Source organism: Rhodamnia argentea, chromosome 6 (genome assembly GCF_020921035.1).
Source record: "Rhodamnia argentea isolate NSW1041297 chromosome 6, ASM2092103v1, whole genome shotgun sequence".
Lineage (NCBI taxonomy): Eukaryota > Viridiplantae > Streptophyta > Magnoliopsida > Myrtales > Myrtaceae > Rhodamnia > Rhodamnia argentea.
This window is the reverse complement of record NC_063155.1, coordinates 21,233,838-21,260,125: the sequence shown is the minus strand read 5'-3', so window position 1 is coordinate 21,260,125 and position 26,288 is coordinate 21,233,838. Positions and strand designations below refer to the sequence as shown.

The window sequence follows — 26,288 nt, the reverse complement described above, 5'->3', positions numbered from 1 at the left end:
GCTGGGTATATGATTAAGTATGTATATTTATGATAGATTTACATTTTGATCCATAATCTATAGAAAATTCTTAAAATTGATCTCGTGTGTATGCAAAATGGCGTGTCGGGATGCTGCATTAACTTGTTGGTGGTGTCTCCGGAGCGCCGATCATGTGTTGGTGCATGTCGGAAGAGTGTCAGAGAGCGTCGGAGTGTTGGAGAGTGTCCGACACGATACATAGACTCTCGAAAAGTGTCGGTGCTTCCTCGGAGCCTTATCCAAAAGTGATGAAGTCAGGAAGTTGTTGGGTTGCAACAATGTTGGGTCCGAGGAGAATTTCGAGAAAGTTATTGAGCTAAAGTAATCAGTCGGTGGATATTCTCAGACAAAGTCAAAGTCCGGAGGAAATTTCGATAATTCGATGATCGTTTGAAGGATTTTTGGACATACCACAGACCTGGAATGTCTTTGCAGTGGATTTACAGATCGTCTACCAAAAGGGGACTACTTACTAGCAGCGGAATTTGAATATGAGCATGCTGTGCGGAGAGTTTGAACTTTATCAACTGAGCCAACCCAAAAGCCCAATAGCTAAAATTCTTGTTTTTTTGGTCGAGCAATAGCCAAATTCCAAATGCTCAAAACTCATTGGAAAGCAAAAAGTTGTTTCTTTAATTTCGTCGAAATTCGGAGAGTTCTTCGTTTTTTTTCCTTATATATAGTATGTTATAAATATGTATGTTGTTTGTCTGATTAATTCGTGGAAGATTGCGGTGCATCGATCTCGAGACTGAGTTCGCGTTCGGAACTCGTCCCGGGTTGCACCATCTGCTTCCCAGCACTCTTGAGCTGAGCCGTCGTCTCTCTCGCTCGGTCTCTCCCTGGTTTGCTCTTTCTCCTTGATCTCGCACGTCTTCCATGTTGCTTTCGCTTTCAGTTTGGTATCCTTTACGCTTCTGTCTAGCATTGGCATCTCAGCAAGAAACTATACCGATTTTACTCCCTCAGAACAGAGCCGAACCATCGAGTTCTCGTGTTCATGATGTTGCGCTGTGAGTTTTCGTCTGAATTCATTTTCTAATCCGACCCTTTTGCTGGCGAGTGGTGGGTGCCCCTGTGTTGAGAGGGAATTTCAGAAATGGTGGCAGCTGTGCAGTTTTAAGTTTTCCTTAAGGCGTCTTTAACTTTGGCTAATTGGGAGCTTATTTAATTTGCTCTGGATTGCTGTAGTAGCTTTCTTTTGAGGTTTGGTTCGTATAATTTTAAACTCTCTGAAGTTTCCATGTTTCTGTCTGATGCAGTATGTAGGGATTGCTTCTTTTGCGGAACTATGTGATGGAGCCTGACAGGTACTATGTGCTTTTAGCTAATGATCCATAACGAGAACATGATTTAAACCTCCTCACTCACATTCACTCCCTTAACATGAACCGAAATGTTGCCCTCATATTAACTTCCACCTGACTCATGTTTCTACTCAAAAGACGGGTGGGGTGCGGTTTTAGCAGGGAATGAGGTTGGGGGGTGGAACTGGGAGCGTGGATACTGAGTTGAAAAGTATAGGAACAGCTAGAGGCCTTTGAAATGTAGGGGAAGTAATATTGTGTGACACGATCAACCTGAAACTCAACCCAGTGATTATTGTTTTAGAATATTTTGCATGTTGAAATTCTCTTGTATTCCAAAAATAAAGATGATTGATCGTATCCCTTTTTTTTGTCCCAATGTTTCATTAAGATGAACCGTTGGTATGTGTGCTGAGACAATTCACTATCTATTGTCATTGTAGAGTTGGTCATTCTTTGAGATCATCCTACAAAATTAGATGTCACACTGTGGGGCTTATCAAGAAATCTGTTCTGATTGATTAATGACTACCTTACTCTTGTACGGTAGAACTTGGTACTAACGCACTAGATTGCTATTCTCCTCTTCCCTTTTCTACTATGTCTTGCTTGACCATGTCCATAAATCCTTTGTCAAGATCCTTCCATTCAGCAGCTCTTTAAGATGGCACAGCCTTAAAGTGAAGGGTGATGCTCCGCCATTACTTATACTGTTAAAATCTGGTTATTAGGTTGAATTCTCCTGACACTTCTGTAATCACTATTGACATTCTGGGCCACCAACTGCAATTTGGTCAGGTACTAGATGTTCTTCTCTACAGAATTTTCCTCTGTTCATAGCATGCATCTTTAGCTTTTGCCTTTACAGGTTGATAGTGTTCCATCTTCTGTCTCAACGAGGAGAATATATCTGCATTTGATGTTGTCTGTTATTATCACGTACCAGCTGTAGACATGCTATCAGTTTTATACACATGGTGGATAGGGCTTTTTGTTAATTATCCTCCAATGGGAGCGAGCTTCTGTCCCATATCCCTCTTTCTCTACACCAAAGACTTTGTATAATCATTTTATTGCGTTGGGGCACCACTGAACTCATTTCAAACCCTTTCATTTTCATGAGTATCTCATATTTGGTTGCTCTGGACCTATTGATTTTGAACATCAAGCCAACAACTTACCTGTTTTCACTGTTGCTTTCGGTAGTCTCAGTTTGCTAGCATCTAATTATAAGGCCTGAATGAGGAATTTCGGTGTCCCTGTGGCAGGATCCAAATTCAAAGCACTTAGGAACAACAGTTTGGGATGCATCAATGGTGCTTGTCAAATATTTGGTAATTTGTCTTTATTAGCTAGTCTCATCAAAGTGATCTTTTTGTGCTGTTTCCTCTGCTTTATGACAGTATTGCAAACCTTGCTGTATCTCATCCCTCCTTCTTCAGCACGTGAACACATGTCAATTCTGGCATTTAGGGTCATGTAGTGCTGTTTACAGTATCAATCTAAAGAGGGTCTCTTATTGATAGCCACGCAAGTTGAATAAATCATTTTTTCCATCAAGAATGTAAAACTCACTGCTGTTTGCCTTAGCTATTGTATAGCTAAATGCTGTACTCCATCAATTCTTTCAGGAAAAGAATTCTAGAAGGGGAAAATTCTGCCCATCTAAGCTCAAAGGAAAGCGTGTTATTGAGCTTGGAGCAGGTTGTGGGGTTGCTGGGTTTGGTGAGTTGTGTGTCGCTGTAGGTTATACGATTGATGCTTGTTTATGGGGGATGGGTTCTTGTTTGCACTTGAAAATAGCAACCTTGACCCTGATTATCTGCTCCCTTTAGGTTGATGTGAAGTTTTCTGCTCAGGCATGGCACTGCTAGGGTGCGACGTAGTCACAACAGATCAAGCGGAGGTTTTACCACTGCTAAGGAGAAACGTGGAACGGAATACTTCAAGGATCCTCCAGATGAATCCAGGTTCTTGGTACTCAGAAGTTCTCTGAATCTTTTCCCTATTGTTTGAATCTTATATCTTCTAAATTAACGTCAAATGAAAGAAAAAGGGTCTAAATCTTCCTCATTTGCATGCTGTTGTGAAAAAAATCTCGAAAATGCCAAGTGTAACAGATTGGTTGCATTTTTACTCTCTGCGAGTTATTTTCAGTGTAACAATTAGTCAACCCACAAATAGGGAACCATCTAAAAGGCTGAAGAATCGCGGCTTATATGATGACGTTTGTCAATTAGTTCGTGGTTGTGATGGCACATTTGCGTCTTATATCAACTAATACTTCTTGCAGATTCGTTTGGTTCGATTCAGGTAGCTGAATTGGACTGGGGAAACATGGAACATATAAACGCTGTTGATCCTCCTTTTGACTTTATCATTGGCACAGATGTCGTAAGTTTCTCATTTCTTTATATCATGTTCCTTTTGGAGTTTCACATACAGCCAACCGTTCTGATTTGCTTTTATGAAGACGCCGCCACATTTCATGCAACTGAAGAGGAAAGTTACTAATCACGTGCGAAACTAGCATGAGTGAGCTTTCCGCTACCCAGGATAATGCTAAGGCAAATGACAGTTGCATTCTTGTGCCCTTCTTAGAAGACCATATTTTATAACCGTTTTCGAGTGGAAATCAACAGATTATCGAGACTCTAGAGTCTAATTCTAGTTCCACTAAATGGTGCTGATTTTGATGTTATCTTGTGAGTTCCTTGAGATTTGAGTTTTTTAGGATAGGATATGCTAGGTTCTTGAGACGAATTTGCTGATTCCGTGTACTTACTGATGTGGCTGATGATAAATGAGCTTCTCAACAAATGGGTCATATACAACCTCCAGTAAAATTCTGTGGCATCACTTATTATACCAATTTAGTAGAAAAAGTCTTTGTATATCTGACATTATTTTTTTGAATAAAATGTAAACTCGAGGCATCAAGCCTCGGTTTCTTTGGTTTGCTAACTATATCTTATGCCTTTTCTATTGAGAGTAGAACCACAAACACTCAAAAGAAAATGAAGTCAGATCATAAGTTCCATAGATGGTATGGTAACATTCTGTACTTGGTAAAACTAGCTTTCATAATATTTTAAAGGTTATCCCAGGATCAAAGACTTGGATGTTTATATTTGTGTCCTAAAGATAAGGCTATGTCTGGTCCACTGCATTTCTAGACTGTATGGGATAGGGGAGGAAATTACCCGGACTGGTTTGGGAAATGACTGGATATTAGGTCAAATATGGGCAAATACTATCGTGCTCTGCTTGGTGGCTTCAAGGGCTAACCTTTCATTGAACCCGTTCAAGTGTTCCTTTGTCCAATTTATTACTAGTTGTTTCTTTCTGCCGGCCTCCACTTGACAGATTAGGCCCATTCTCAGCCAAATGCCCAGGGAAATATAGGAGAGCACTTTTGATTGACTTGCCAAAGAGAGAAGTGAAAGAAGATTACCACGTATTCAGTCTAGCTCAGACCAAGCAAAACCTCAAACTCTAGCTAATAACAACGAGATATCACATTAACTTGCTCTTTGGTGGGACATGATTCTATGTTTTTGAAAATAATATGTCTTTCAAGTTCAGATGTCCAACTTCATTTGAATTTAGGTTTATTCAGAACATCTCCTGGAACCACTACTGGAGACAATATGTGCATTATCAGGACCTAGAACCTGTATCTTGGTGAGGGCACAGTTCTTTCTAGATACGAGTTTTCTTTGGAGAAAAACTATGACGATAAGTCTGCCACTTTTTTTTAGTTGGGTTATGAGATGCGATCCACAAGTGTGCATGAGCAAATGATGCAGATGTGGAAGAGAAGCTTTGATCTGAAACCAATTCCAAAATCCAAGGTAATATATTTGTTGGTAAAATTGTGCCCATTCTTCACTGTTATGGTACTTCGGAACTGCAAGACCATGGTTCGTCTGACCTTTATCCGAGATTGTGGTTTTAAAAATCTTTCAATAGCAATTGTCAAGGGACTTCTATGTCATCACTGTCACTTGTTTAAATTACAGCTTGGCAATGAGTGCCATGATCCAGATGGTTCATATTTGAATTATGAATTTGGTAATATATCATGGTATTGTGATGATGGGCTTCCATCACTAAATGGTTGACTTATCCAGCAATGATCCTCCGTATCAATGCTTCCAATGTAGGAAGCAGTTTTGGTGTTAAGGAACTAAATCCATTGATTTTGTTGTATGCTTTTATGGTCACTCTTATTTATTTCTGACCCGACTTATGGTATGCAGATGCACACTAAGTACCAACATCCTAGTATTCAACTTTTTATGATGGGCTCGAAGTCCATGGAAAAAAGCACGGGAGAGTCTACTCGGAGGGCGGAGAGCACAGACGAGACAGCCCAGAGCATCGGGACTTCAGATGAGAGGACAAGATATAACGAGAAGCTCAGTGAAGACAATTCAGCAGGACCTCAAATGGATAGTGGGGATAACAATGTCCCTGATGATCCTGCCAGCGAAAGATTCAAGGACGATGTCGAGTTACTGGAGAAACTCAAGAACGGCGATCTTAGCGAATGGGAAGCAAGAAGGTATGGGTCAATGGCTGCACGGCTTCTTCGTGACGTAAAGATAATGTAGAGATGTTTAAGGTAGTATTACCAGTTATTATTTGTCAATGGGTGAAGTTTATCACAGCACCCAGAGAGCTGATTAGATTAAGATGGTGGTTATATTTTCTTTCCACTTATAGGAACAACCTTACATCGTCCAGAAACTGGTTCATTGAAGTCCTTGTCGATCAGTCGACCTGCTCTAAATTGATGATGCACCTTTCCACATTTGTCGTAAAAGTATTAGGAGGTGGTTGCGACAATGACTTAGTTACCAATTGTCAGTGGTTTAGCCAAGACGGCGATAGCTATCGAGGCGCGACACAGATCTTCATGAATTTCAAGCTATTCACGGAAGCCACGAGGAGGAGAAAACCAGATTGATCATCTGATGTTCTAGAATTTTGCCTGTACTAGGTAACCATTAAACTCGGGATTCATAAAAGTCAAGACGTTTAATCAGTCCAAATGCTACTTTTACTTGAAAATAACTATTCTGCCAATATCTGGAAATAGTCGACCGGGTTTTTTCGGGGTTGGAACTTGGAAGTGCAAGGGAAATGTCCGAAATGTGGGCGAAGGAACTGTCAATCAAGTCCTACAATTTGTCGAGAAAGTGCAATTGGGCCCTAAAATTTTCAAATGTGTAATTAAGTTTTAAAACTTATTATGAAAGTGCAATCGAGTCCTAAAACTTTTAAAAAATGCAATCAACGGAAGGATTTGATTTCACTTATTTGACAAATTTTAAGATTTGATTGCATTTTTCGAAAGTTTTAGAACTCAATTGCACTTTTGTGACAAGTTTTAGGACTTTTAACGTGCTTATCCCTTTTTTCTACTCTCTAAAGACAGTTCCTTTCTAAATTACATTTCGGACATTTACCTTGGTAATTACTATAATGGATCGGATCGAAACGCCCTTGCCAACACCGACAATATCGGCAAAAAAATTTAGGATCTAATTGGGCCAATCGAAAGGTACAGTACGGGATTAATGACTTTCCCATATGAGTTTTACGATTAACAGTGCACTTTTTTTCTCCGAAAACGCTGGAGATAGAACTTCGCAGAGGCAAAATGTACAGCTAATCTTTTTAGCTTGCATCACAACACTGACTTGCTGCACATTTGGCTAGTCCTTTTGTTTTGCAAGTAAAAGTCCTCTAGGGTTCGAATGGACCCACTGCAACCATCAAAATTCAAAGTTTGTACACCAATTCCCACCAACCAAATCAGACGGACAAAGTGGCCATCTTAAATTCATCATATATTTATTTTGCATGGGGATGGTGCATTGACATGAGCTTGTGAGCTGATTGGCTCCCCTCTTCTTCACTTTTGGACCATTTCAGATGACCAAACCCTTAAAATAATCCCTCCCTTGGCACACCTTTCAGAGTTCCCACCACAAGCCCTAGACTTGAGACCGAAAAGCTCTTGTCATTTGCAGTTTTCTAGGAAAGACATGAGGTGGCGACATCATATGATGGAACTTGCGTGACAAATGCAGTTTATATATAAAAAGATTGATTTTACGAAAAATTCTAAATTGGTATATCCGAGATAAATTTATTCTAAACTAATTCTTGATAACAAAAAATCTCAAATTGGTATATTCATAATAAATTTATCCCAAATTAATTTTTTAGCCATAAAAAACCATCAAACCGATATATCCGTGATGAATTTACTTCGTTTTTCATTTAATTGATTTAATACAACAAAAAATTCCAAGCTTATGCACATGGAGCAAACGGAGGATAAAAACGATAAACCGATATACCCATCAACTGTTATAAGGTAAATTTATTATAGGTGTCCTTATTTAGAGTTTTTTATAGTCAAAAAATTAGTTTGTAGTAAATAGTTTAGATGTATCGCTTTGAGATTTTTCTTAGTATTAATCCCATGTGAAACTATCCTATATAATACAGCCCAATACACAAAAAACTCCAATTTTAGCATTTGTGATAATTATATCCAAAACTTTTTTTGTCTCATAAAAAACTTTCGACTTTTACTTTTGTTCTAATTTTACCACCATTAGCCTTCCGTCTATAATTATCATTAGTTAATCTTATGTGACATTTTTATGTCATTAATGAATTACATCTCAACAAAACCGACATGAAAAAGTCTTGAATTTCTTTTCTGTTATTTACTTCCCTTACATATTGTCAAGAGATACATAGTCACTCAAGACGACACGTTTCGTATTCTCTTCGACACTCAACAGCCCAAAGAATGACTAGACATAGAGATATTTGGACGAACTATCCAAAATCTTGCTACTATTTCTAAATTTCGAAGATTCATTGGTAAGTTTAGTGAGAAAATTCTAGCAACGTAGGATTAACTAACGATGATTATGAACGAAAGGCCGACGGTGGTAGAATTATGATAAAATTAAAAGTTGGTATTTTTTATGAGATAAAACAAAGTTTGGGACGTAATTGGGGTAGATGCTAAAGTTGAGAGTTTTTTTCGATATTAGACCGGTAGAATTGGAACAAAGATAAAAGTTGGGTTTTCTACGAGATAAAAAAAAGTTTTTGATATGGTCTCAAATGCTAAAATTGAAGGTTTTTTTTGGGTATTATAATACTGTCCTAGATAAAAGCTTGGGATCTTGAAAATGATTTGCTGATCATTGAATTTTTTCATTTTTGGGTCTTGCACGCAAACCGAGTTGTGTCAATCCGAGAGAGGCGACTCCATTTTGTTCCATAGGAATCAAATCCTAGTTGACTTCTGTCACGTTTTTAATCAGATAATAATGACGATGATGACTACATTAATTTGATCTTTACTGAGTTAAGTTTCCAGGAAAACAAACCCTGCCTTCCTTCTCTCATCTTCTATCTTTCTGAGCAATTTGTTCGCTACCTACCCAATGTTTTCGGTCCATCAATGATTGAAAGAAACTTATCGGGTGAGCTTATTTGGATGAAAGAATTTTTCGAGAATTAATTTTCTGAACTTTCACGCGTTTTATTTACTAAAATCGATTAGTTAATGAAATGTCATTTATCGTAAAAAAAATATATATATTCATGCTTAAAATAAGGATGAGTTCTTTAATCAGAAAAGAAAAAACGATGGAGACCATTTTCCCGTCTTGTGAAGTTTTCCTCGAAACAAACATATACTTAGAATTAGTCTGTGAGCCATGGTCAGAAACAAAATAAGATGAAAATTACCCTTGATTAGGAAACCTTATCTCTCTTTCTCCTAACTCTACCTCTCCGGAGCTTAGCTCATCCGCTATCCCGGTCACTCCGACACCAGCTCCTCTGGCCAGCCATCATCACTCTCAGCACCTCTCTCTCTCTCTGTAAAAGTAAGCAAGAGCGGCGACGGCCACAGTGGCAGCAAGGTCCGGTTGAATATAGTGGGCGGGAAGAGATTAGGGGCCATCTTTCTCTACCGAAAGTTTTTTTCCTTTCCCTAAAGTCGCATGTTGGGGAAAAATGACGCGCACGATTGACCGATACGCTCGGTTGGTTGGAGGAAAACACGACCCGTCTTTAGCAACGGGGAATCTTCGATCGCCTCTTCCTCCTAGTAAATGCTCCTGTTCAAACATATCATGCCACCTCTGATTAGCAGCAGACCGATGTGCATAAATCTGTTACTTAAATGCCAAGCAACGACCTTAGGGAAAAAGGGAGCATCTTGAGATTTTCCCTTGAAACGATTCGGTCAAAAATGTTGGAGTTGGCGAATACTTTGAGGACCCTTGTTTTTCACACCGGGTATGCCCACGTGAGCTTAGGGAAATTGAAGTGTTACCCAACGACATGTTACCTCTGCGCGCGGGATGCGAGGGTTCGGGGGCAGCGCGCCCGACACGGGTGTCCCGCTGCCCGGTCAGCGGGCGGGGGTTCGGGGGCAGCGCCTCCCGACGGGGGTTCTGCTGCCCGGTCGGCAGATGCCGCCCCCGCTCGCCGGTGAGCGAGCTGGGGTTCGGGGGCAGCACCCCCGAAACCTCTACGGGTTTGGGCTTTTATTTAAGCTGGCCCGTATGGTTGGAATTAAGAGGTTTTAGGTTTTTTAGCCCGTTTTTGGTGCATATATATTTTGCTCGGTTTTATCATTATGTAAGCAAGAATTGGCTGTAAACCGAAAAATATAGCGAAATCTCTTTGCATGACGTAGCCCTAATCTTGAGGTGAACCCGGGTAATCTCGTGCGTCATTCTAATTTTTCTTGATTCTCCGTATGATCGTCCGATTCAGTTTCGATAAATCCCTTAAAAAAGGAGGACGTAAACAAAAGATTAGACCGATGATTATGGGCACTAGTGCAACACAGCCATAAGTTGAGGACCGACTGGTCCTTCATAACAGTCTTGAATTTTTCTATCATATATGTAACTTTCTGCCTTCATGATTAGTTGTCTAGCTAAACTTTGCCAACCCAACTAACTGGGCATTTTAAAAACGTAAGCATCCATCTTTATCTGTCCGGGAGTCAATGCAGATAGAGACCCTATGGCATCTTTTAGTCATCTCCCTTCATATTATAACTGCACGATATGTTTATCTATTTGAATTTTTATACATGAAGGAGAAATGAGAAGAGGGTGCTGAGTTTTTCTATTTGAAAGATTCCCATGATCACTGGAAGAGGCCCAAAGACATCGTCTTTTCTTTAAACGGATGACTCCTCTGTCGGAAACTTCTGTGTCGCCGATGTCAACACAAGGCAGCGATTCTTACTGTTTCTGCAGTCTCCGTTTTACACATGAAGTAGACGTCTGTGTGGTGTTTTCGGGTTCGAGTCTACATCTGTAGGGGGAAAAGCTAGTAGGTTTTCTCATTGAGAGAGAACTAAGAAAATACAGGACAGCAACGTTCGCAATGATCAATAAGAAACGCGTCAAGACTTTGTATGTATTAGTAGAAGAACATGCCTTGGTTCTGCATAACAGTTGTACCAGTTGATACCGGATATGTTTTTATAATTTTGACTAGCGATGATGTGAAGGGGGATAAAGCTTCGGTTATTATACTTGATGGCCGTTGAAATCAAGTTAGAGATGTATGTCTATATTATGCAGAAGTTCACACCTGTATTAACACTGAAGAAGAGCTTATTCAAATCTTAGTGTTTCTCAGAAAGTTCTGTCTGCTCCATTATCTGTTCAAACATTCATCTGGTTTTTCGAGATTTAAGAGCAGCCCTTTCTGTCTAGTACAATGACAGATCGAAACTCGGGTGCAAAATGGAAAATGTCTGTCTTCTAATCTGTAAGATGCATATGAAGAGACAACTAATGAAGTCAAGGGTACCGATTAAAACACAACCAAATTTTTACCAAACAAGATATTGGATCCTTCAACAGAAGAAACAGATCACTACCAAGCGAAAGTCGATGTCAACCCTCAACAATAAAGTTCGGAAATTTTTCGGTTTGTTTAGTTATAGTTTGAGATTTTTTTGGCAAAAGGGGTTGACAAAAGGAAAATGGCTAGGTGAAATTGAGGGGCTTCCATTTGACTTGTGCGTGTGTTTGACTATGTACACAAGTGTGTGCTTTGCTGTAAGATGGGGTCCTCGGAAGCAGTAGAAGGGCTGCCTTGAATCTCAATAAAAGGGCATGTCTCTCATTTCCCCCCATGTCGTCTCCAAAGTCTCATTTAGAAGAGAGACAGCTATTAGTGCTCCAACAAGGTTTGTCTCATTTGCAGAACAAGAACATAAAGCCTTGAGAGAGAGAGAGAGAGAGAGAGAGATGGGGAGGGCTCCATGCTGTGACAAGGCAAATGTGAAGAAGGGTCCATGGTCACCAGAGGAAGATGCTAAACTTAGAGACTACATAGAGAAGAATGGCACTGCTGGAAATTGGATTGCTCTTCCTCAGAAGGCTGGTAACATTTCATAATATTTCTATTAAGAACCAGGTGGAATTGCTAGTGTAAACCCCATTCTCATGCCAATCAAACGAATATCTCCTTGATATTGTCTCACTGAACATACTCATTTCTTTAAGTGGTATTTAGAACTAGATGAAGATGAAAGGCATTTTAGTTCTAGCTTTCTATGCACATACCTTTCTCACTAGTTTGCTTCTCTCTTCATCCAGTGTGTTGTCTTTGATCTCCTGATTGAGTTTTCTACTTGTGGATCAGATCTCAAGAGATGTGGAAAGAGCTGCAGGCTGAGATGGCTTAATTATCTCAGGCCCAACATTAAGCATGGTGAATTTTCCATTGAGGAAGACAGAATTATTTGCACCCTTTATGTTACCATTGGCAGCAGGTATTATGATTCTTCGGTTCTCATCTTTTTCACTTCCTGAGGACAAAATCGGCACATTAGGACAAATCAGCTGAGCTACTTACTAATCTGATGCTCGTATGATGAAATTGCGAGCCTTGTTCCTGTCACTCGGTAAAAAGATTACGGAACTATTAGCACATAAAGTTTCGCAACAATCCAAGAGAAGAACAATATAGGATTAAACCAAAAAGGGTGATGGGTGTATTCATCTTGCCATCTCTCTCTTCCAGAATTTGAATTGATCTGCCACAATGGACTTTACAAATGATCAGCTATTTTAGCATAGACTCTTAATGACAGGAGCCTCACAGTTTTTTTACCAAATTTTAGGTGGTCAATAATAGCTGCTCAGCTACCGGGTAGAACCGACAACGACATCAAGAACTACTGGAACACCAAGCTCAAGAAGAAGCTCATGAGTGTGATTCCTCAATTCAACCAGAGAAGAGCCCCACCACCATTCCCAGATTCTTACCAGGACTCCCCACTATCTTTATCATCTCAGATGCTTCCACCATTGTCCTTAGACAGCAATTCGCAGTACTACACTTGCAGTCTAAACAAACAACCCGCTAGTCAGGAATTCGCCTCATTGCCACAGTACCTCTCGACAAATGACAACAATTCGTTGGGAAACCCAAACAATTGCTCATCTTTTCAAGCCCCAGAAGGTTATTATAGTCCACTGAAAGAGAGCAACAACTTCCTGTCTGGGGGTGAAGGAAGTTGCAGCTGTTCTGATGGTAGCAGCGGTGGTCAGCTTGGCCGAGCAGGAGAGATCATCAAGCAAGAAGACATGGGGTTTCAGGATTATAGTACCTACACTGACTATGCCTACCAATGTGTCGAAAAAACGAATGGCTACTTCAGCGAAAATATTGCTGAGAGCTATAATTTGGACGACGTCAAGAGGCTGATAGGCAGTACTAGTTTAAGCTGCAACGGCTCCATCTTAGATGAAAACAGAGAAGAACTGGACCTCATGCCAATGTACTATTTCTGATTCGCTGACTATAAATAAGATCACATATATTGCAGAAAGATCGGATCCAATTCAGTTTCTAGAACTAGGGTCTTGTTTTCTGCCCCATTGATGTGCTCCTCTCTTGGTTTCGACATCACATGGAGAGGCAATGGGACGAGCGTGAAAGTTCAAATAAGGGTTGTCGCCTGATTGGGGGAAAAAAAAAAAAACTTAGAAACGCGCCCGACGTTGGGATCTGATCCGACAAAGTATCTCAGAAGAAGCACATACACCAACAGCTCTCGAGAGGGTGAACTGCTTACTTACTACTTATGTCATGATAGAAGATAGACAGTTTGCTTGCTAGGCAAATGATAATTTCCTAGTTCATTCGAACTCGGGGGAAAGTCAGTTGATTAGTAGATGAAGTATTCAGAGTATCACTTCCTCTTTGATCCCCTTGAATTCCATATTTGATGTTGTGATCGGATCTATTCAAATAGAGGAATCGATTGTGCTTTAACATTTCCCGGTTCTATTAGGAAAAATAACACAAATTTGTCCCAAGCAGATTTCCTAGAGACTATGAAGTTATCTCTTTGTTCTCCTGTTGGGGATAAGAACCGTAATGTAGCTTAAAACTGTGACAAGTTTCAGTTTTCGCTTTCACATTCACTTTCATCTTAGATTGACAGGAAGTCCCTCGACAAAATGCCGAAGGAGCACAAAGATTGTCCTATCAAATTTCGTAAAATCACTCTTGTATCCCCAGGATTACTGTAAACATAAAAATTTCGACAAAAAAAGATAACACAAGTGTCATAACATTCATATGTCGCTCATTAAAAGCCCTAACTTATATTTTGCTCACTTAAGTTTCAATAAGTACCATAACTCTTTTTTTTTTTTTTTAATACAACTTTTCAATTGATCACTTAAGTGCTATAGCTTTTAGAAAAAAGTTCACCATTTGCCATGCCAAGTTGGATTTTCGACATTTGAGTGAAAGTTTTCAAAAAATTACGGCAAAGTGATCAATTGAAAGTTACGACACTCAAGTGAAGTTTTTTAAGAAAGTATGGTATTCAAGTGATAAAAAAATAAAACAAAAAACGGGTATGTCACTCAAATAAGCAATGTACGGAAGTTGTGACACTTATAATGTCCTTATGATAATTTTCTGATGGTATCACTGGTTTTGCTCTCCTTTGGGATCTACCTATTGCCTAACAAATTTTGAATGAAAGTTGTCTTTCGTGGGGATCGACATGCAAAAACGGATCAGCAAACTAGTCTTTGAGACATCCATGAATCGTTTAATTTAAGATGATAACTGCTGCTGTCTGTCGTGTCGGTGTGCATATAACGTTATCAACTGGGCAGTTGTTAACCAGGCAAGTAATGGGAAACTAAACGGTGTCCGAAAAAGAAAACGAGCGATGGGGAAGCGAGAAGACAGACAGTCCACCCCTTTCATGGATGCGATATCCAATGGCTCCATTGCACAACCATTTTCTGTCCATTCATATTAGTTAGAAAGTGCGCAGTACAAAATAAAAAGATTCATCAAATGGCAATGGTACTGTTATCTTCACAATTATCCCGGCCATGGACTAGAAGTATGGATATTACATTTTGTATCCAGATGCAAAAGAACCAACATGCAAACTTCGACAACGTTATTTCCGCTCAAGCCATGGAATGGGACTAATAACAGCAAAGACACCTATAGAGGCCGATAAATTATTCCACGCATAGAAGTATTACCAACCAGATAAAACTTGAGCACATGATCTTATTTTTAAAACTAGTCTCCAGAACAGGCAAAAGACCTCACAAAGCCTAATTTCAAAGTATTGCTATTGAACATCCTCCTGATCTCTATGGCTCCGGTGTCTACTGATGGTGAGCGATAATCTGCAAGGAAACAATACACTCAAAATTGCTGCTTCAACTCTTCAGAAGGACTCCATATTTGTCATCCTTACTTTGAAGTCTGAACAATGGTACATCCTAACAATTACTAAACAAAATACTTAACAACCCCTTCTCTGAAGAAATGGGCAAGAAGTGCTCCCGTTAACTGCAAAAGTACGCACCTTCCCAATCCATCATATACGTATACAGTTCAGAGGTTCGCTGAGTGATAGAATACCTTTAGATGCATGAAAGGCTCCAACTTCTAGCAAAGTTAAAATCAGGCAGCTGTCCCTACAGTACCCATAATTTTAAGGTCAAAGATTTCAATCCAATAGCCATCAGGATCCTTGATGAATGCTATCCCTTTCATTTTCCCTGCATCATATTTTGCACATTTAAAACCACAAGAAAAAAAGGCACATAAGAACACTACAGAGAATAAAATTGTACAATTTTAAACATGATTATAAGCACATATAGACTATTAAGCAAGAAAAGGGAACTGGCGCTGCATCACAAGCCTGGGACTAGGGAACAAAAGAGAGCTAAAATGCATTTCAATGTGACTCTATGCAATGTGCGCCATGCTTTCAGACTCTAAGGTTAAGACATTCTCCCGGACTTCCTCAACAAACATGAAGCATCAAACCATACTCGAATATTGTTAACGTGGCTGATCAGAGCTCAAATAAACACAGAGACTAGTCAGATATATATCTTGTTTCAACATGCCGTAAATCTAAATTCTACCAAGCATCCAACTTTCATTAGAATGAAACAAAATTGTTATTGTTTTCATGGATTTTGCAGGGCACCATACCATCATCTGGCTTCTTCACAAACTCGACTCCCAGTGTTTCAAACCTCTCACAGGCCTTGTATGTATCATCAACTGTGATGCCGATGTGTCCTGCAAGCAAGGCAAAGAAGAGTTAACTGCGTTAATCACCAGTGGTAGATACATCCTTTTTAATTATTTTTTCTAAGTAGATCCTCAAAACCATTATCAGTGATATACAGAACTGTGAAATCAATTATTTTTGCAAAAAGCAAACTTGCCAATCTTATAATTGTCCGCTAACTAGTCAATGCATTGGCTGGAGACACCTCACCATGCCATATGCGTGAACGTAACTAGCAATTTCATCCTTCTCAAAGTTCAAAGTTTTGCATGAGACAATGGCCAATGCAAAATTGCTACAGCAGATAAATTGGTTACACAAGCAGCACATATCCAATACCATTCCAAAATTGACAGGAAGCAAATTCCAAAGTAACGACCACATCAGAAATATTTGGACATCCTAAATTACCTATCTTGAAAAGACTCGTGGAAAGCTTTTATATTTTTAGACTCACTGGGAAATTCCTTCCTCATAGGTAAGTTAAGCCAAGGGTTCTAATGTAGTTTCAATGAGCTTCTTAGCTAAGTGCTCATTTACCCAACAACATACTTGGCCAAGAATACTACAATAGACAAATTTAAGTTCACAGGAAATTGACCGTATTCACCAGTGGAGCAAACAGTCAAACTGTAACTAACCCGCATAGAAACATACAACTTTATGTGCTTCGAAGTGGGCGGGTTCACAAAACCACATCCGCAGTATTAAAAAAAAAAGTCATATTGAACTCAACATTCTATTTTCGAGAAAAACTGTACCAAAGCCACGGGGTTCTGAATTCCCATTGTGGTACTTGAAGTCAGGATCGTTTTCAGTGCCCCAATTACTGCAAGTGATTTTCAGATAAAAAAAATTACTTGACAGAAGAAATAATGAGGCCTCATGTATACATCCAGACTCTCGCTTCACATGCTGTGAGAGAGAGAGAGAGAGAGAGAGAGAGAGAGAGAGAGAGAGAGCTTTATTGAAATGGCAATTATTAACTGTGTTAGCTCAATTGTAGCCTTCTGACTAAAAGTCCAAACGGTTCTATCCACCGCATTACTGGGAGCTGATTTGGGATCCTACATCAGAGAAATCATGAAGGGCATTAGAACCTCCATACACTGAGAAGAATTCAGGTGCCCCCAAGAAGCATAAATGATAATGGAAAGCAAACAACTAGATACCTCATAGCCCATAAAATACAAACTGAACTTCATATCTGGGAAGTCGAACCTCTTGAGTAACCTACAATATCAAATATGAGACGACATCATTGCGTTTGACAATTCCAGAATCCTCCGAGAACAAAGTCATGCTTGATAAAGAGAAAGGACAATAAGTTTGCTCAGAGGATCAGGTGAAATTGCATTCCCATTTTCCAACACGAATACTTCGTTCAAGCACCAAATCACAAGGAAGCACTGGGCTGGGCTTCATCTCCGCAGCCATGCATATGTCTCACATGAGTGGACATAGAGAACGTAACACCAGAACGGACCACATGTCAAACGGCAATACCATGATAAAAAAGACAGAAGGCAAGGGGAACGAGGAAGACATACGACATGCCCAAAACGCGAGAATAGAAGTCGAGGCTGACTTTAGGGTCCTTAATTCGAAACATCTGCCACAAAATTAGAGCTCAAGCATGACTCCAAACCAAATCCAACTATTGGCAATCAAGAACAGTACGACAGCGTGAAGAGGGGAGGGGTCTCACGGTTTGCTGCATGATGTAACCCTTGGTGGCCTCATCGGGGCTCGCGTGGAGTCCTGGGTTGTTGGAGGGACATTCTTTGGGCTCCGACCCCGCCATGGAAAACAACCGAAACCGATTCAATCGCTGCAAAAAGAAGAACACGACAAATCAAGAAACAGATGGAGGGGGAGGCAGCGACAACCACAGGGTTTCGTGGGAAATGGCGATTCAGGACCTTTGGTCTAGTGGCGAGGGTCTGGGAGGAAGAAGATGGAATTGGAGCGGAAAAAGCGAGTCTCGAGGTGTGTTTGAGAAGGGAAATGCGGGACAAGGTGGCGATGGAAGAAGTAGCTGCCATGGAAATGGGATGGAGATCGAGAGAGCTCACCTTCAAGAAGTCAAACGAAGCAGTGGCAGGCAGTGACTGGCCTTTGCTGGAAGGGGATGACCTTTCTTGTTTGCCACCAACACAGGAGGAGTCCTAAAGACTTTCCTCGATTCTGGGCCCAGATGGGGAAGACAAAGCGGCGAACTTTCTTGCCTATGTTGCCGCCAACGCTCTCCTGGGCCAACCGGGCGCCCAGGCAGGGCGCAACCTCCGTCCAAAACCCGGCCACGACTTGTCTGGGCCGTGGACTGGAGATTCCTTTCCAAACTTCCTTTTGTTTGTCCCCGACGTATGGAGCAGCATGAAAAATTCCAAATAAGGACTATGATCATTTTCTAAAAAAGGGGCCCAAAATAGCTACATCAGTCAGTCGCAAATAAGGATCTGACTTGCCGTCGGAGGCAATTAGTTGATTTTTCCGGTAGCCGGAATAGAGCCGTATTGTCCAAATCAAAATCCGACTAAAGATTAAAAAGAAAAGTGAAAATCTAAAAGAAAAAAAAATAAAGAATATTTGCCGTCACCATTCTCTGCCATATCTCTCTCCTAAATGCCGGTCGCCAATGGTGTCACCGGCCTCGGAGGACACTGGATTTGGGATCTTGAGGTCGAGGACATTGAATCTAGGATCTTTGTCGAATCCGACATCCTCAAGCCCAGACCTGCAGAGATAGAGGGTGGAGGAGGGGCTTCGCTCGACTCTCGGAGGCTATTCTTTGGCTTGCAATGAAGGAGGTTTGGCGAGGTGGTGGCGAAACGTGGCCGAGGTGGTGTTGCGGGTGGTCAGCACATGGCAGGCTGGCAATGTGGACACTCAAGTTCAAATCAAATGTTTTGGACAAATACGACGAATGTGCCTTTTCTTTGGTATTATCACTTTACACTTTTAATCTTCATCCATTTTTTTTTTGTTTTGGACCGAAATGCCATGTCTCAACCGTCGGAAAAAACTAAGTGTTGGACGTCCGACAAGTCAGATTTTTATTCGAGATTGATTTGAACACTTCAGAATCTTATTCAAGGCTGTCTTGACTATTTTAAGTCATCTTTCGAAAAAATTATCTTGACTTTATACTTTTATTTGAAATTTTTTTCTATTCGGGAACGGCAAAGCCAGCCATCCCCAAAACGATTCTTTGTCCATGTTACGTACGCTAACACGGGAGGCCGGAAAACGTAATTGGTCCCCGCCAATGTCCCTCTTCTTTTTGGCCGGTGGTTACATTTTGGCCTCGTTCGTCTGTCCTTTTCCGTTACCAAGTTTTGACATTTCCACGGGCTAATCGCACACGCACCTCCCCGACAACAAACGGAATCAGTTCAAATCATCTTTTCTTGTACCTACGGACTTCCCCCGATAAATGGGAACGGGAGGCGGACGGTGTCACGGTGCTGTCATTTTTCATGGATGTGACAGTCCTTGTTGCGTCTATCATTTTTCAAGTAAAAATTGGTTGATTGACTTTTTCTTTTTTCTTTCTTTTATTATTAATATCACGAAAAATTCAAATCGATATATCAATGAAATTATCCCAAAAATTTTATCAATTTTTTTTTATCTCAAAGTAATATTTTGACTATAAAAAATTTATACACTCGTAATAAATTTAGGGAAAATTTTAAAAAATGGTCCCAAGTGGTCTCGTTTTCTCAAATAAGGGCATAGAGTGAACATCGTTTCAAATAAAGGCCTGAAGTGCTCAAATCGTTTCAAATAAGGACCTAATTGAAAGACATTTTTTCCTTTTAATCTTTTGGCCTTTTCTTTTCTGTTTTTATTTTTTTCTCATCCCCTCCCCTCCTGTTTATCATCTCCTTCAGCACGTCTTTTTCAACGGGTCCTCCATCCCTCGCACGAACGGGAACTCCTACTTGTTGTGCAGCACGTGCGTGACCGCCGCCCCCCCGGGGTTGCTCATTAGCAGTGCCCCTCCCACCGCCACGCACCGCGTCTGCCCGTCCACCGACCGCATCCGCACTTGCTCTAGGACGCCGGGCTCTGCCAATGTGGCCTGGCACACTTCCCGCAGTCGAAAGTCGAACTCGTTCGTCTCTAGCGCGTTAGCGCGCGAGAACAGGAGTGGTGCCGAGCTCGTTAGGTCGTAGCACGGCACCAAAACCGGCTTCCGCGTGTTCCTCAACATCGGCTCCCTCTCCGCCCCGTCGCCGAAGGACTCCTTCATGAGCTTCTCCAGTGCTGTCGTCGCCACGTCATGGAGCTGCGGAGCCCCCCGCCGAAGCCTCCGCGAGAACCCGCCCGAGCCGGAGACGGGCCGCGAGCGGTAGAACTTCCGGCCGTGGTCGGCGAGGAACTTCCATGTGTCGTCTTCCCAGAAAAGCGGGCGGCTGTGGTCCTTTGTGGAGAAGAGCATGGCGGTAAAGATGCCGACTACGCCGGTGCCCGCGGCGACGCCGAAATGTCCGGGGATGCTGACGTCCGGGTTGTTGGACTTCGACTTGAGGGCATGCTCCGGATAGCCGAGGGCTTTGCCAAGGAGGATGCCCCGCAGGCCGCCGCAGACGACCCACCCCCCCCCTCTCTCTCTCTCTCTCTCTCTTTCTCTCTTTCTCTCTTTTCCCCGTTGAGTGTGTCAGTAGATGGAAGATGAAAGACGACCATGCATTCAAGTCATAAGAGATGATGAACAGGAGGTGAGGGGAGGAGAAAAAAAGAAAAACAGAAAAGAAAATGCCAGAAGATTAAAAGACAAAAATGTCCTTCAGCTAGGCCCTTATTTGAAATGATTTGAGCACTTCAGGCCTTTATTTGAAACGATGTTCACTCTAGACCCTTATTTGAGAAAACGAGACCACTTTTGGGCCCTTTTTGAAATTTTCCCATAAATTTATCTTCCATTCGTTTTCATTAAATTGATTGACTCGCTTAAACGGTTCCATTTCCTATTTGTTTTTTTTTTCTTACTTTTGGTGACAATATTCTTATATCTATGCTTATTATCGCATTTAACAATTTCTTGTTCAAATGTATGTGATATATACGTTTGTAGAGATCTTCTTATTTGTTTAGGTACGACTACCCATTTGAAAATTTAAGGTATCTAATTGGATGAAACAAAATTGAGGTGAAAAAAGGATATATATCCCCTTAATGTTCCATCATCCCTAATTCTTTTAAGCACGAGTTTTTAGAATGTTTTGTTTATGCCATTTCAGAATCAATCCTGAAGCTGCAATTCATTGCCTGGACAATGAATGAGACCACTGACATCTAGGTCGTCCTTAATAGGCAGCCATTATGATGCAGTCGTCTCGTTGACATATGGCCACCACAAATGGTGGTCGTTGATAATAAGTAGCCAACAGTGGTTGCTAGCGCTCGTCGAGATCAAGATCGAGAGATATAAATCTTCATATGATTTCCCATGATTATTTCATGGTTGTTCATATAATTCCACATCGATTAAATGCACGGTGATAACGTGCCATACTTACATTCAGTTTCCTTTTGCCGGACTTAAGCTTTTGTATAAAGATTCTAATATAGTATCGTAGCATTGGTTAATAATTTAGATCCTTACAGATCAATTGGCCATACAAAATAGGATTCGCGTCCATTTCACAATAGTCGAGCCGAGTCGAGCACGTGTGAGGGAGAGACTTACACGTGAGGAGAGTGTTAGTATAATCCCATGTCACTTAAATATATTATAATATATTGCAAATATACAAATATTTAAGCAATTTGAGATTATATTAACAGTTGTTATCTAAGGCGATTATCCCAACAAATGCGACTATCACCATGGTGATTGCCGTAGATAGGCGGCACCCACCATCGAGCTAGCTGCCGTGCGTATCGACCAGTGTAGTGCTTTATCTAATGAGTTAAGTATCTTGCTGTGTCACCCACAGTTCTCTCTTCATTTGTTATTTCTTTTTGGATAAATATATCCAACATGATATTCACTGTTTTACTAAACAAAAAATAAATTCTTACAATTACTTACGTCTGTTTATCGTGTCTTAATCATTGTCTTATGATCAAATTAGGACTGATCGGTTCTAATTGGATAAGTTCTAGATCTGAAATCTGGAATCCACCATAGCGAGGAGAACCGTGATCATCTTTGAAAGTACGATTCCGGTCAAATTATTTTTTATGGGTGAGAATCGTTGCCAAACAGGAACGTGATGATGAGAACTGTGATCATATCTGAAAATGACCGCACCGTTATCTTAGCCGTGCTCTCAATGCGCATTTCCCGAAAGGAAACCCACCTTCTTCACTCTCTCGAGACTAATCATGACGGCTTCGATTTCTTTTATTTTTCTCCCATACAGAGACCTCGAAGTCGTCTCTCGCTCTCCCTTCCATTCGTCCCATGGAGAAATCCGGATATGGCCGCGACGGCATCTACAGGTCGCTCAGGCCATCTCTCATGCTCCCCAAGAACCCCGACCTCTCCATGGTCTCCTTCCTCTTCCGCAACTCCTCCTCCTACGCCGGCAAGCCCGCCCTCATCGACGCCGACACGGGCGAGGCCCTGACCTTCTCGCAGTTCGAGTCGACAGTGATCAAGGTCGCCCACGGCCTGCTCAATCTGGGCCTCAAGAAGAACGACGTCGTGTTGATCTTCTCCCCCAATTCCATTCAGTTCCCTCTCTGTTTCTTCGGGGTCGTTGCCATCGGCGCCATTGCCACCACCGCGAATCCCCTGTACACGTCGATCGAGTTGTCCAAGCAAGTTAAGGACTCTAACCCGAAGCTGATCGTCACCGTCCCTGGATTGTGGGAAAAGGTCAAGGACTTCAATCTCCCGGCCGTGATCTTGGGGGGTTCCCAGAGTTCTTCTCCGCAGATTTCGTCCAGATCGAGAATCCTCAGCTTCCACGATCTGGTGAATCTCGGGAATGGCGCTTCCAGTTTCCCCCTGGTCAATGTCAAGCAGAGCGACGTCGCAGCGCTCTTGTACTCCTCCGGCACGACGGGGACGAGCAAAGGCGTGATCTTGACTCACGGGAATTTCATAGCAGCATCTCTGATGATGACCATGGATCAAGAAATGGCGGGGGAGTTGCACTATGTGTTCCTCTGTGTCCTGCCCATGTTCCACGTGTTCGGGCTTGCAGTGATCACCTATTCGCAGCTCCAGAAGGGGAACGCGCTTGTGTCGATGGGGAGGTTCGAACTCGACTCGGTCTTAAGGATGGTCGGGAAGTACAGGATCACGCATTTGTGGGTTGTCCCCCCCATTATACTTGCTTTGGCTAAACAGAGTGTGGTGAGGAAGTACGACCTCTCGTCCTTGAAGCACATTGGTTCCGGCGCCGCGCCTTTAGGGAAGGATGTGATGGAGGACTGTGCTAAGAATTTCTCTCAGGCCGTCGTGGCGCAGGTATTTCAGATGCATCCTGAACAATAGATTTACTGTTGATCGGTATTCGGTCAGTAGTTTCAGCAAGGAAATAATTTCAGCGGCTCAAGTTCTGGTCTCTGTTTTTCAGGGTTATGGTATGACAGAAACTTGTGGGATCGTCTCTGTGGAGAATCCAAATTTCGGCGTTCGGCATACTGGTTCCGCTGGAGAGCTAGTTTCAGGAGTTGAAGCTCAAATTGTCAGCGTGGATACACTAAAGCCTCTTCCCCCTAATCAGTTAGGGGAAATATGGGTTCGTGGACCGAACATGATGAAAGGTATGGATTTTCTACAATTTGGGTGGAGCATTCTGATTTTCAAATGCAGACATTTGGAGATGGATTACAATCTGTGGGTTCTATCGAGTTCATATTGTCTTTTCATAGAGATTCCAACTAGGTTCAATCAAGATGAACTTTGGCTTTGGATGAGTAAAGGCCTTTGGATATAGCATGTATCAATCCCCGGAGGAATCGGAATTCGTAACTTTTACGTAGTTGAGGCAGCTTAAGATTGCCTTTCTTTGCATATATTTAGCTGTACCTTTCGTGTCCGGCTTCAGTTAATTTAGGGAAAAGTACACTAGAAGTGTCATAACTTGTGTATGGCGGTTCACTTGAGTGCCATAACTTTCAAAACGTTCACTTAAGCGCCATAACTTGCAAAATTCGTTCACTTAAGTGTTACGTCGGAGCAAAATCGTTCACTTGAGTGCTACAATAATTTTTCCGGCGTGCCACGTCGGCTTTCCGGCGTCTACAGTAACTTTTCCGACATGCTACAGTAAACTTTCCGGCGTCTACAGTAACTTTTCCGGCTACCACGTCAACATAGTACTCAAGTGAACGATTTTTAAAAGTTATGGCACTTAAGTAAACGTTTTAAAAGTTATGGCACTTAAAGTGAACCGCCGTACAAAAGTTATGGCACTTCTAGTGTACTTTTCCCGTTAATTTACTTGCTATTGCTTCCGCATTTAATCAGGTTGCAATTGACATCTCAGTTCGTTTACAGGATATTATAACAATCCACAAGCAACTAAATCAACAATAGATAACAAGGGTTGGGTGCACACTGGAGACCTTGGATATTTTGATGAGGGAGGGCGACTTTATGTTGTTGATCGAATCAAAGAGCTCATCAAGTACAAAGGTTATCAGGTAGGCACCTGATGTTTTTTCAGAAGTATGATATACCTTCCTAGTTCATTTTGTGGGGAGAAAAATCGAGGAAAACAGAGATTTTTGATACCCTGCATTTGTTGACTATGATAATAGGAGATTGTACAAACATTGCTTTTCAGGAAATGTTCTTAGATCAATTTGTATTGCACCTTTCTATGATTCTTTTTCATAGTTATCATTTCAAATGTTGCCTTGTTTAGGTTATTTTATTTTTTTCCTCGTTATTACAGAGTTTCTGACTCCTATAATCCTAAATCACTATGATAATTGTTTATGCAATCTAGATATGGTGGGAAGAAAAACTTATACTAGGCAATGTATTCTCGACTTTCTTTTAAGTTCTAACACAGACATGTCATCTTGTTGCTATTTCCCGACATTATTTGTTTTAGTAGTGATAATGTTCATTTTTTTTTTCTCTGTGTTGGCATTTACTCTGAATTTTCACTATTTTATACCTTCACACTAGATTGCTCCAGCTGAGCTCGAAGGGCTCCTTCTCTCACATCCTGAAATTTTAGATGCTGTTGTCATTCCGTAAGTGAAACTCCTGTGACATTTCCTGTAGCCTCAATTTGATCCACAGATATATTATGGTTGGGACATCATTTCAGACTGATCAATTTCTGCTGTGTAGATTTCCTGATGCTGAAGCTGGTGAAGTTCCTATTGCATATGTTGTTCGCTCACCTACCAGCTCTCTAACTGAAGAGGAAGTCCAGAAATTCATTGCCAATCAGGTGAGTCCCCGCTTATCAAACTGTATTTCGTGTTCAAATAGCAGCTTAGCCGACTTGGTTGGATCATATTACTTTCAACGTTGTGATGATCCATGTGAGGCTTTCAACAGTCGAGCCAGATGACTAAACTTGGTAACAGATTGTGCAAAAGGGCGACTAATTTCGGGGGTAAAAAAATGCTCGATATGACAGTTTCCATTCTCCCCATAGCACTGAAAATGTCAATACTTGAAAGATTGTTCTGATTTCAATTCCCTATTCTCTGCTCTGAAAAGTGGGGGCATATATCACCGAGTTCACTTGAAATTCTGCAATCAACTCATGGGACATGCTTTAGACATATTGTTGTGGGACTTAGGACGTCAAAGGAAGTGGGGAAATTTGACATGCATGAGTCTCATGTAGGAACAGTGTCGTGTAATTACATTGACCAACTGCAAGACGATGTACGCTCACACAGAAATAATGTTGTCGTGAAAAATGTTATGCTGAGAGGAGAGGCATCCTCTTTCTGAACGCTTCTCCGACTGAAACTCTCTCCTCATCTCTCAGGTTGCACCATTCAAAAGACTGAGGAGGGTAACTTTCGTCAACAGCGTCCCCAAGTCTGCTTCCGGGAAGATTTTGAGACGTGAGCTGATTGCGAAAGTACGAGCGAAGATATAACTGGGTATGCTTGTGTTCGTTTGTCAGATGCATGGACTCTCTCTTGTGATAGCGAGTCATTGTTGCTTCAAGCAAGGGGTAAGCAATATTCTTTAATCTGCATTATGGTAGAACAAAGAAGAGCGGCGCAGCTGTGACAGTAGTATTTCATAGAACGCGTGTACAGGATTTGTGGTCACTTCTCCTGGGACGTTTTCTTCACGTTCTTCACAGATAGTTGAAGCTTTGTGAATTGCAACTTCTAATGCAAATTCA

The 26,288-nt window shown here is 41.3% G+C and overlaps 5 protein-coding genes across 13 annotated transcripts; 3 read left to right on the top strand and 2 right to left on the bottom strand.

The window, feature by feature from the left end:
* The first annotated feature begins 739 nt into the window (after positions 1-739).
* On the top strand, positions 740-6,404 carry LOC115734162 (protein N-lysine methyltransferase METTL21D). Of its 6 annotated transcripts, none has more exons than XR_007198590.1 (11): positions 740-866; positions 1,284-1,331; positions 2,060-2,126; positions 2,597-2,662; positions 2,960-3,053; positions 3,188-3,298; positions 3,622-3,722; positions 4,938-5,012; positions 5,090-5,182; positions 5,591-6,032; positions 6,233-6,404. XR_007198590.1 is itself a non-coding variant. In XM_048279933.1 (11 exons), the coding sequence occupies exons 2-11, from the start codon at positions 1,318-1,320 to the stop codon at positions 6,298-6,300; spliced, it is 1,170 nt and encodes a 389-aa protein (XP_048135890.1). In that variant the 5' UTR covers positions 740-866; positions 1,284-1,317; the 3' UTR covers positions 6,301-6,404. The 6 variants fall into 6 exon arrangements, 5 of the variants coding, with proteins under 5 accessions (XP_048135890.1, XP_048135893.1, XP_048135891.1 ...); XM_048279933.1 differs by having other exon boundaries at positions 5,591-5,895; positions 6,057-6,404; XM_048279936.1 differs by lacking the exon at positions 6,233-6,404 and adding an exon at positions 6,057-6,091 and having other exon boundaries at positions 5,591-5,955.
* A 5,132-nt stretch (positions 6,405-11,536) lies between these two features.
* On the top strand, positions 11,537-13,688 carry LOC115734161 (transcription factor RAX2-like). The gene is made up of 3 exons (XM_030664775.2): positions 11,537-11,792; positions 12,054-12,183; positions 12,535-13,688. Exons 1-3 carry the CDS (start codon positions 11,657-11,659, stop codon positions 13,205-13,207), a joined length of 939 nt encoding a protein of 312 aa, XP_030520635.1. The 5' UTR covers positions 11,537-11,656; the 3' UTR covers positions 13,208-13,688.
* Positions 13,689-14,730: 1,042 nt separating this feature from the next.
* LOC115734448 (lactoylglutathione lyase) lies at positions 14,731-18,301 on the bottom strand. 4 transcript variants are annotated; one of them, XM_030665248.2, is made up of 9 exons: positions 18,066-18,301; positions 17,699-17,821; positions 17,541-17,602; positions 17,163-17,223; positions 16,955-17,057; positions 16,752-16,901; positions 15,909-15,998; positions 15,324-15,463; positions 14,731-15,085 (listed from the first exon to the last, which is right to left on the bottom strand). In XM_030665248.2, the coding sequence occupies exons 2-8, from the start codon at positions 17,792-17,794 to the stop codon at positions 15,366-15,368; spliced, it is 660 nt and encodes a 219-aa protein (XP_030521108.1). In that variant the 5' UTR covers positions 17,795-17,821; positions 18,066-18,301; the 3' UTR covers positions 14,731-15,085; positions 15,324-15,365. The 4 variants fall into 4 exon arrangements, with proteins under 4 accessions (XP_030521108.1, XP_030521105.1, XP_030521106.1 ...); XM_030665245.2 differs by lacking the exon at positions 18,066-18,301 and adding an exon at positions 17,913-18,059 and having other exon boundaries at positions 14,731-15,191; XM_030665246.2 differs by lacking the exon at positions 18,066-18,301 and adding an exon at positions 17,913-18,059 and having other exon boundaries at positions 14,731-15,181.
* A 1,632-nt stretch (positions 18,302-19,933) lies between these two features.
* Positions 19,934-20,437, bottom strand: LOC115734340 (patatin-like protein 6). The gene has a single exon (XM_030665076.2). It carries the CDS (start codon positions 20,435-20,437, stop codon positions 19,934-19,936), a length of 504 nt encoding a protein of 167 aa, XP_030520936.2.
* A 1,906-nt stretch (positions 20,438-22,343) lies between these two features.
* Positions 22,344-26,078, top strand: LOC115734449 (probable CoA ligase CCL7). Its single transcript, XM_030665249.2, has 6 exons — positions 22,344-23,422; positions 23,532-23,721; positions 24,458-24,603; positions 25,097-25,164; positions 25,265-25,367; positions 25,920-26,078. Exons 1-6 carry the CDS (start codon positions 22,409-22,411, stop codon positions 26,031-26,033), a joined length of 1,635 nt encoding a protein of 544 aa, XP_030521109.1. The 5' UTR covers positions 22,344-22,408; the 3' UTR covers positions 26,034-26,078.
* Positions 26,079-26,288: the final 210 nt, after the last annotated feature.

Bases quoted from the DNA above. Each gene is read 5' to 3' on its own strand.
- LOC115734162 (XM_048279933.1), top strand. The intron at 2,127-2,596 runs GTACTAGATGTT...TCCCTGTGGCAG, and splicing joins ACCAACTGCAATTTGGTCAG to GATCCAAATTCAAAGCACTT. The intron at 3,299-3,621 runs GTTCTTGGTACT...TACTTCTTGCAG, and splicing joins GATCCTCCAGATGAATCCAG to ATTCGTTTGGTTCGATTCAG.
- LOC115734161 (XM_030664775.2), top strand. From the start codon at position 11,657: ATGGGGAGGGCTCCATGCTGTGACAAGGCAAATGTGAAGAAGGGTCCA. The intron at 11,793-12,053 runs GTAACATTTCAT...CTTGTGGATCAG, and splicing joins TGCTCTTCCTCAGAAGGCTG to ATCTCAAGAGATGTGGAAAG. The intron at 12,184-12,534 runs GTATTATGATTC...ACCAAATTTTAG, and splicing joins TATGTTACCATTGGCAGCAG to GTGGTCAATAATAGCTGCTC.
- LOC115734448 (XM_030665245.2), bottom strand. From the start codon at position 18,035: ATGGCAGCTACTTCTTCCATCGCCACCTTGTCCCGCATTTCCCTTCTC. The intron at 17,822-17,912 runs GTCCTGAATCGC...TTCTTTTTGCAG, and splicing joins CCCTCGCCACTAGACCAAAG to CGATTGAATCGGTTTCGGTT. The intron at 17,603-17,698 runs GTGAGACCCCTC...ATTTTGTGGCAG, and splicing joins GTTACATCATGCAGCAAACC to ATGTTTCGAATTAAGGACCC.
- LOC115734340 (XM_030665076.2), bottom strand. From the start codon at position 20,437: ATGCTCTTCTCCACAAAGGACCACAGCCGCCCGCTTTTCTGGGAAGAC.
- LOC115734449 (XM_030665249.2), top strand. From the start codon at position 22,409: ATGGAGAAATCCGGATATGGCCGCGACGGCATCTACAGGTCGCTCAGG. The intron at 24,604-25,096 runs GTAGGCACCTGA...CCTTCACACTAG, and splicing joins TCAAGTACAAAGGTTATCAG to ATTGCTCCAGCTGAGCTCGA. The intron at 25,165-25,264 runs GTAAGTGAAACT...TCTGCTGTGTAG, and splicing joins TTAGATGCTGTTGTCATTCC to ATTTCCTGATGCTGAAGCTG.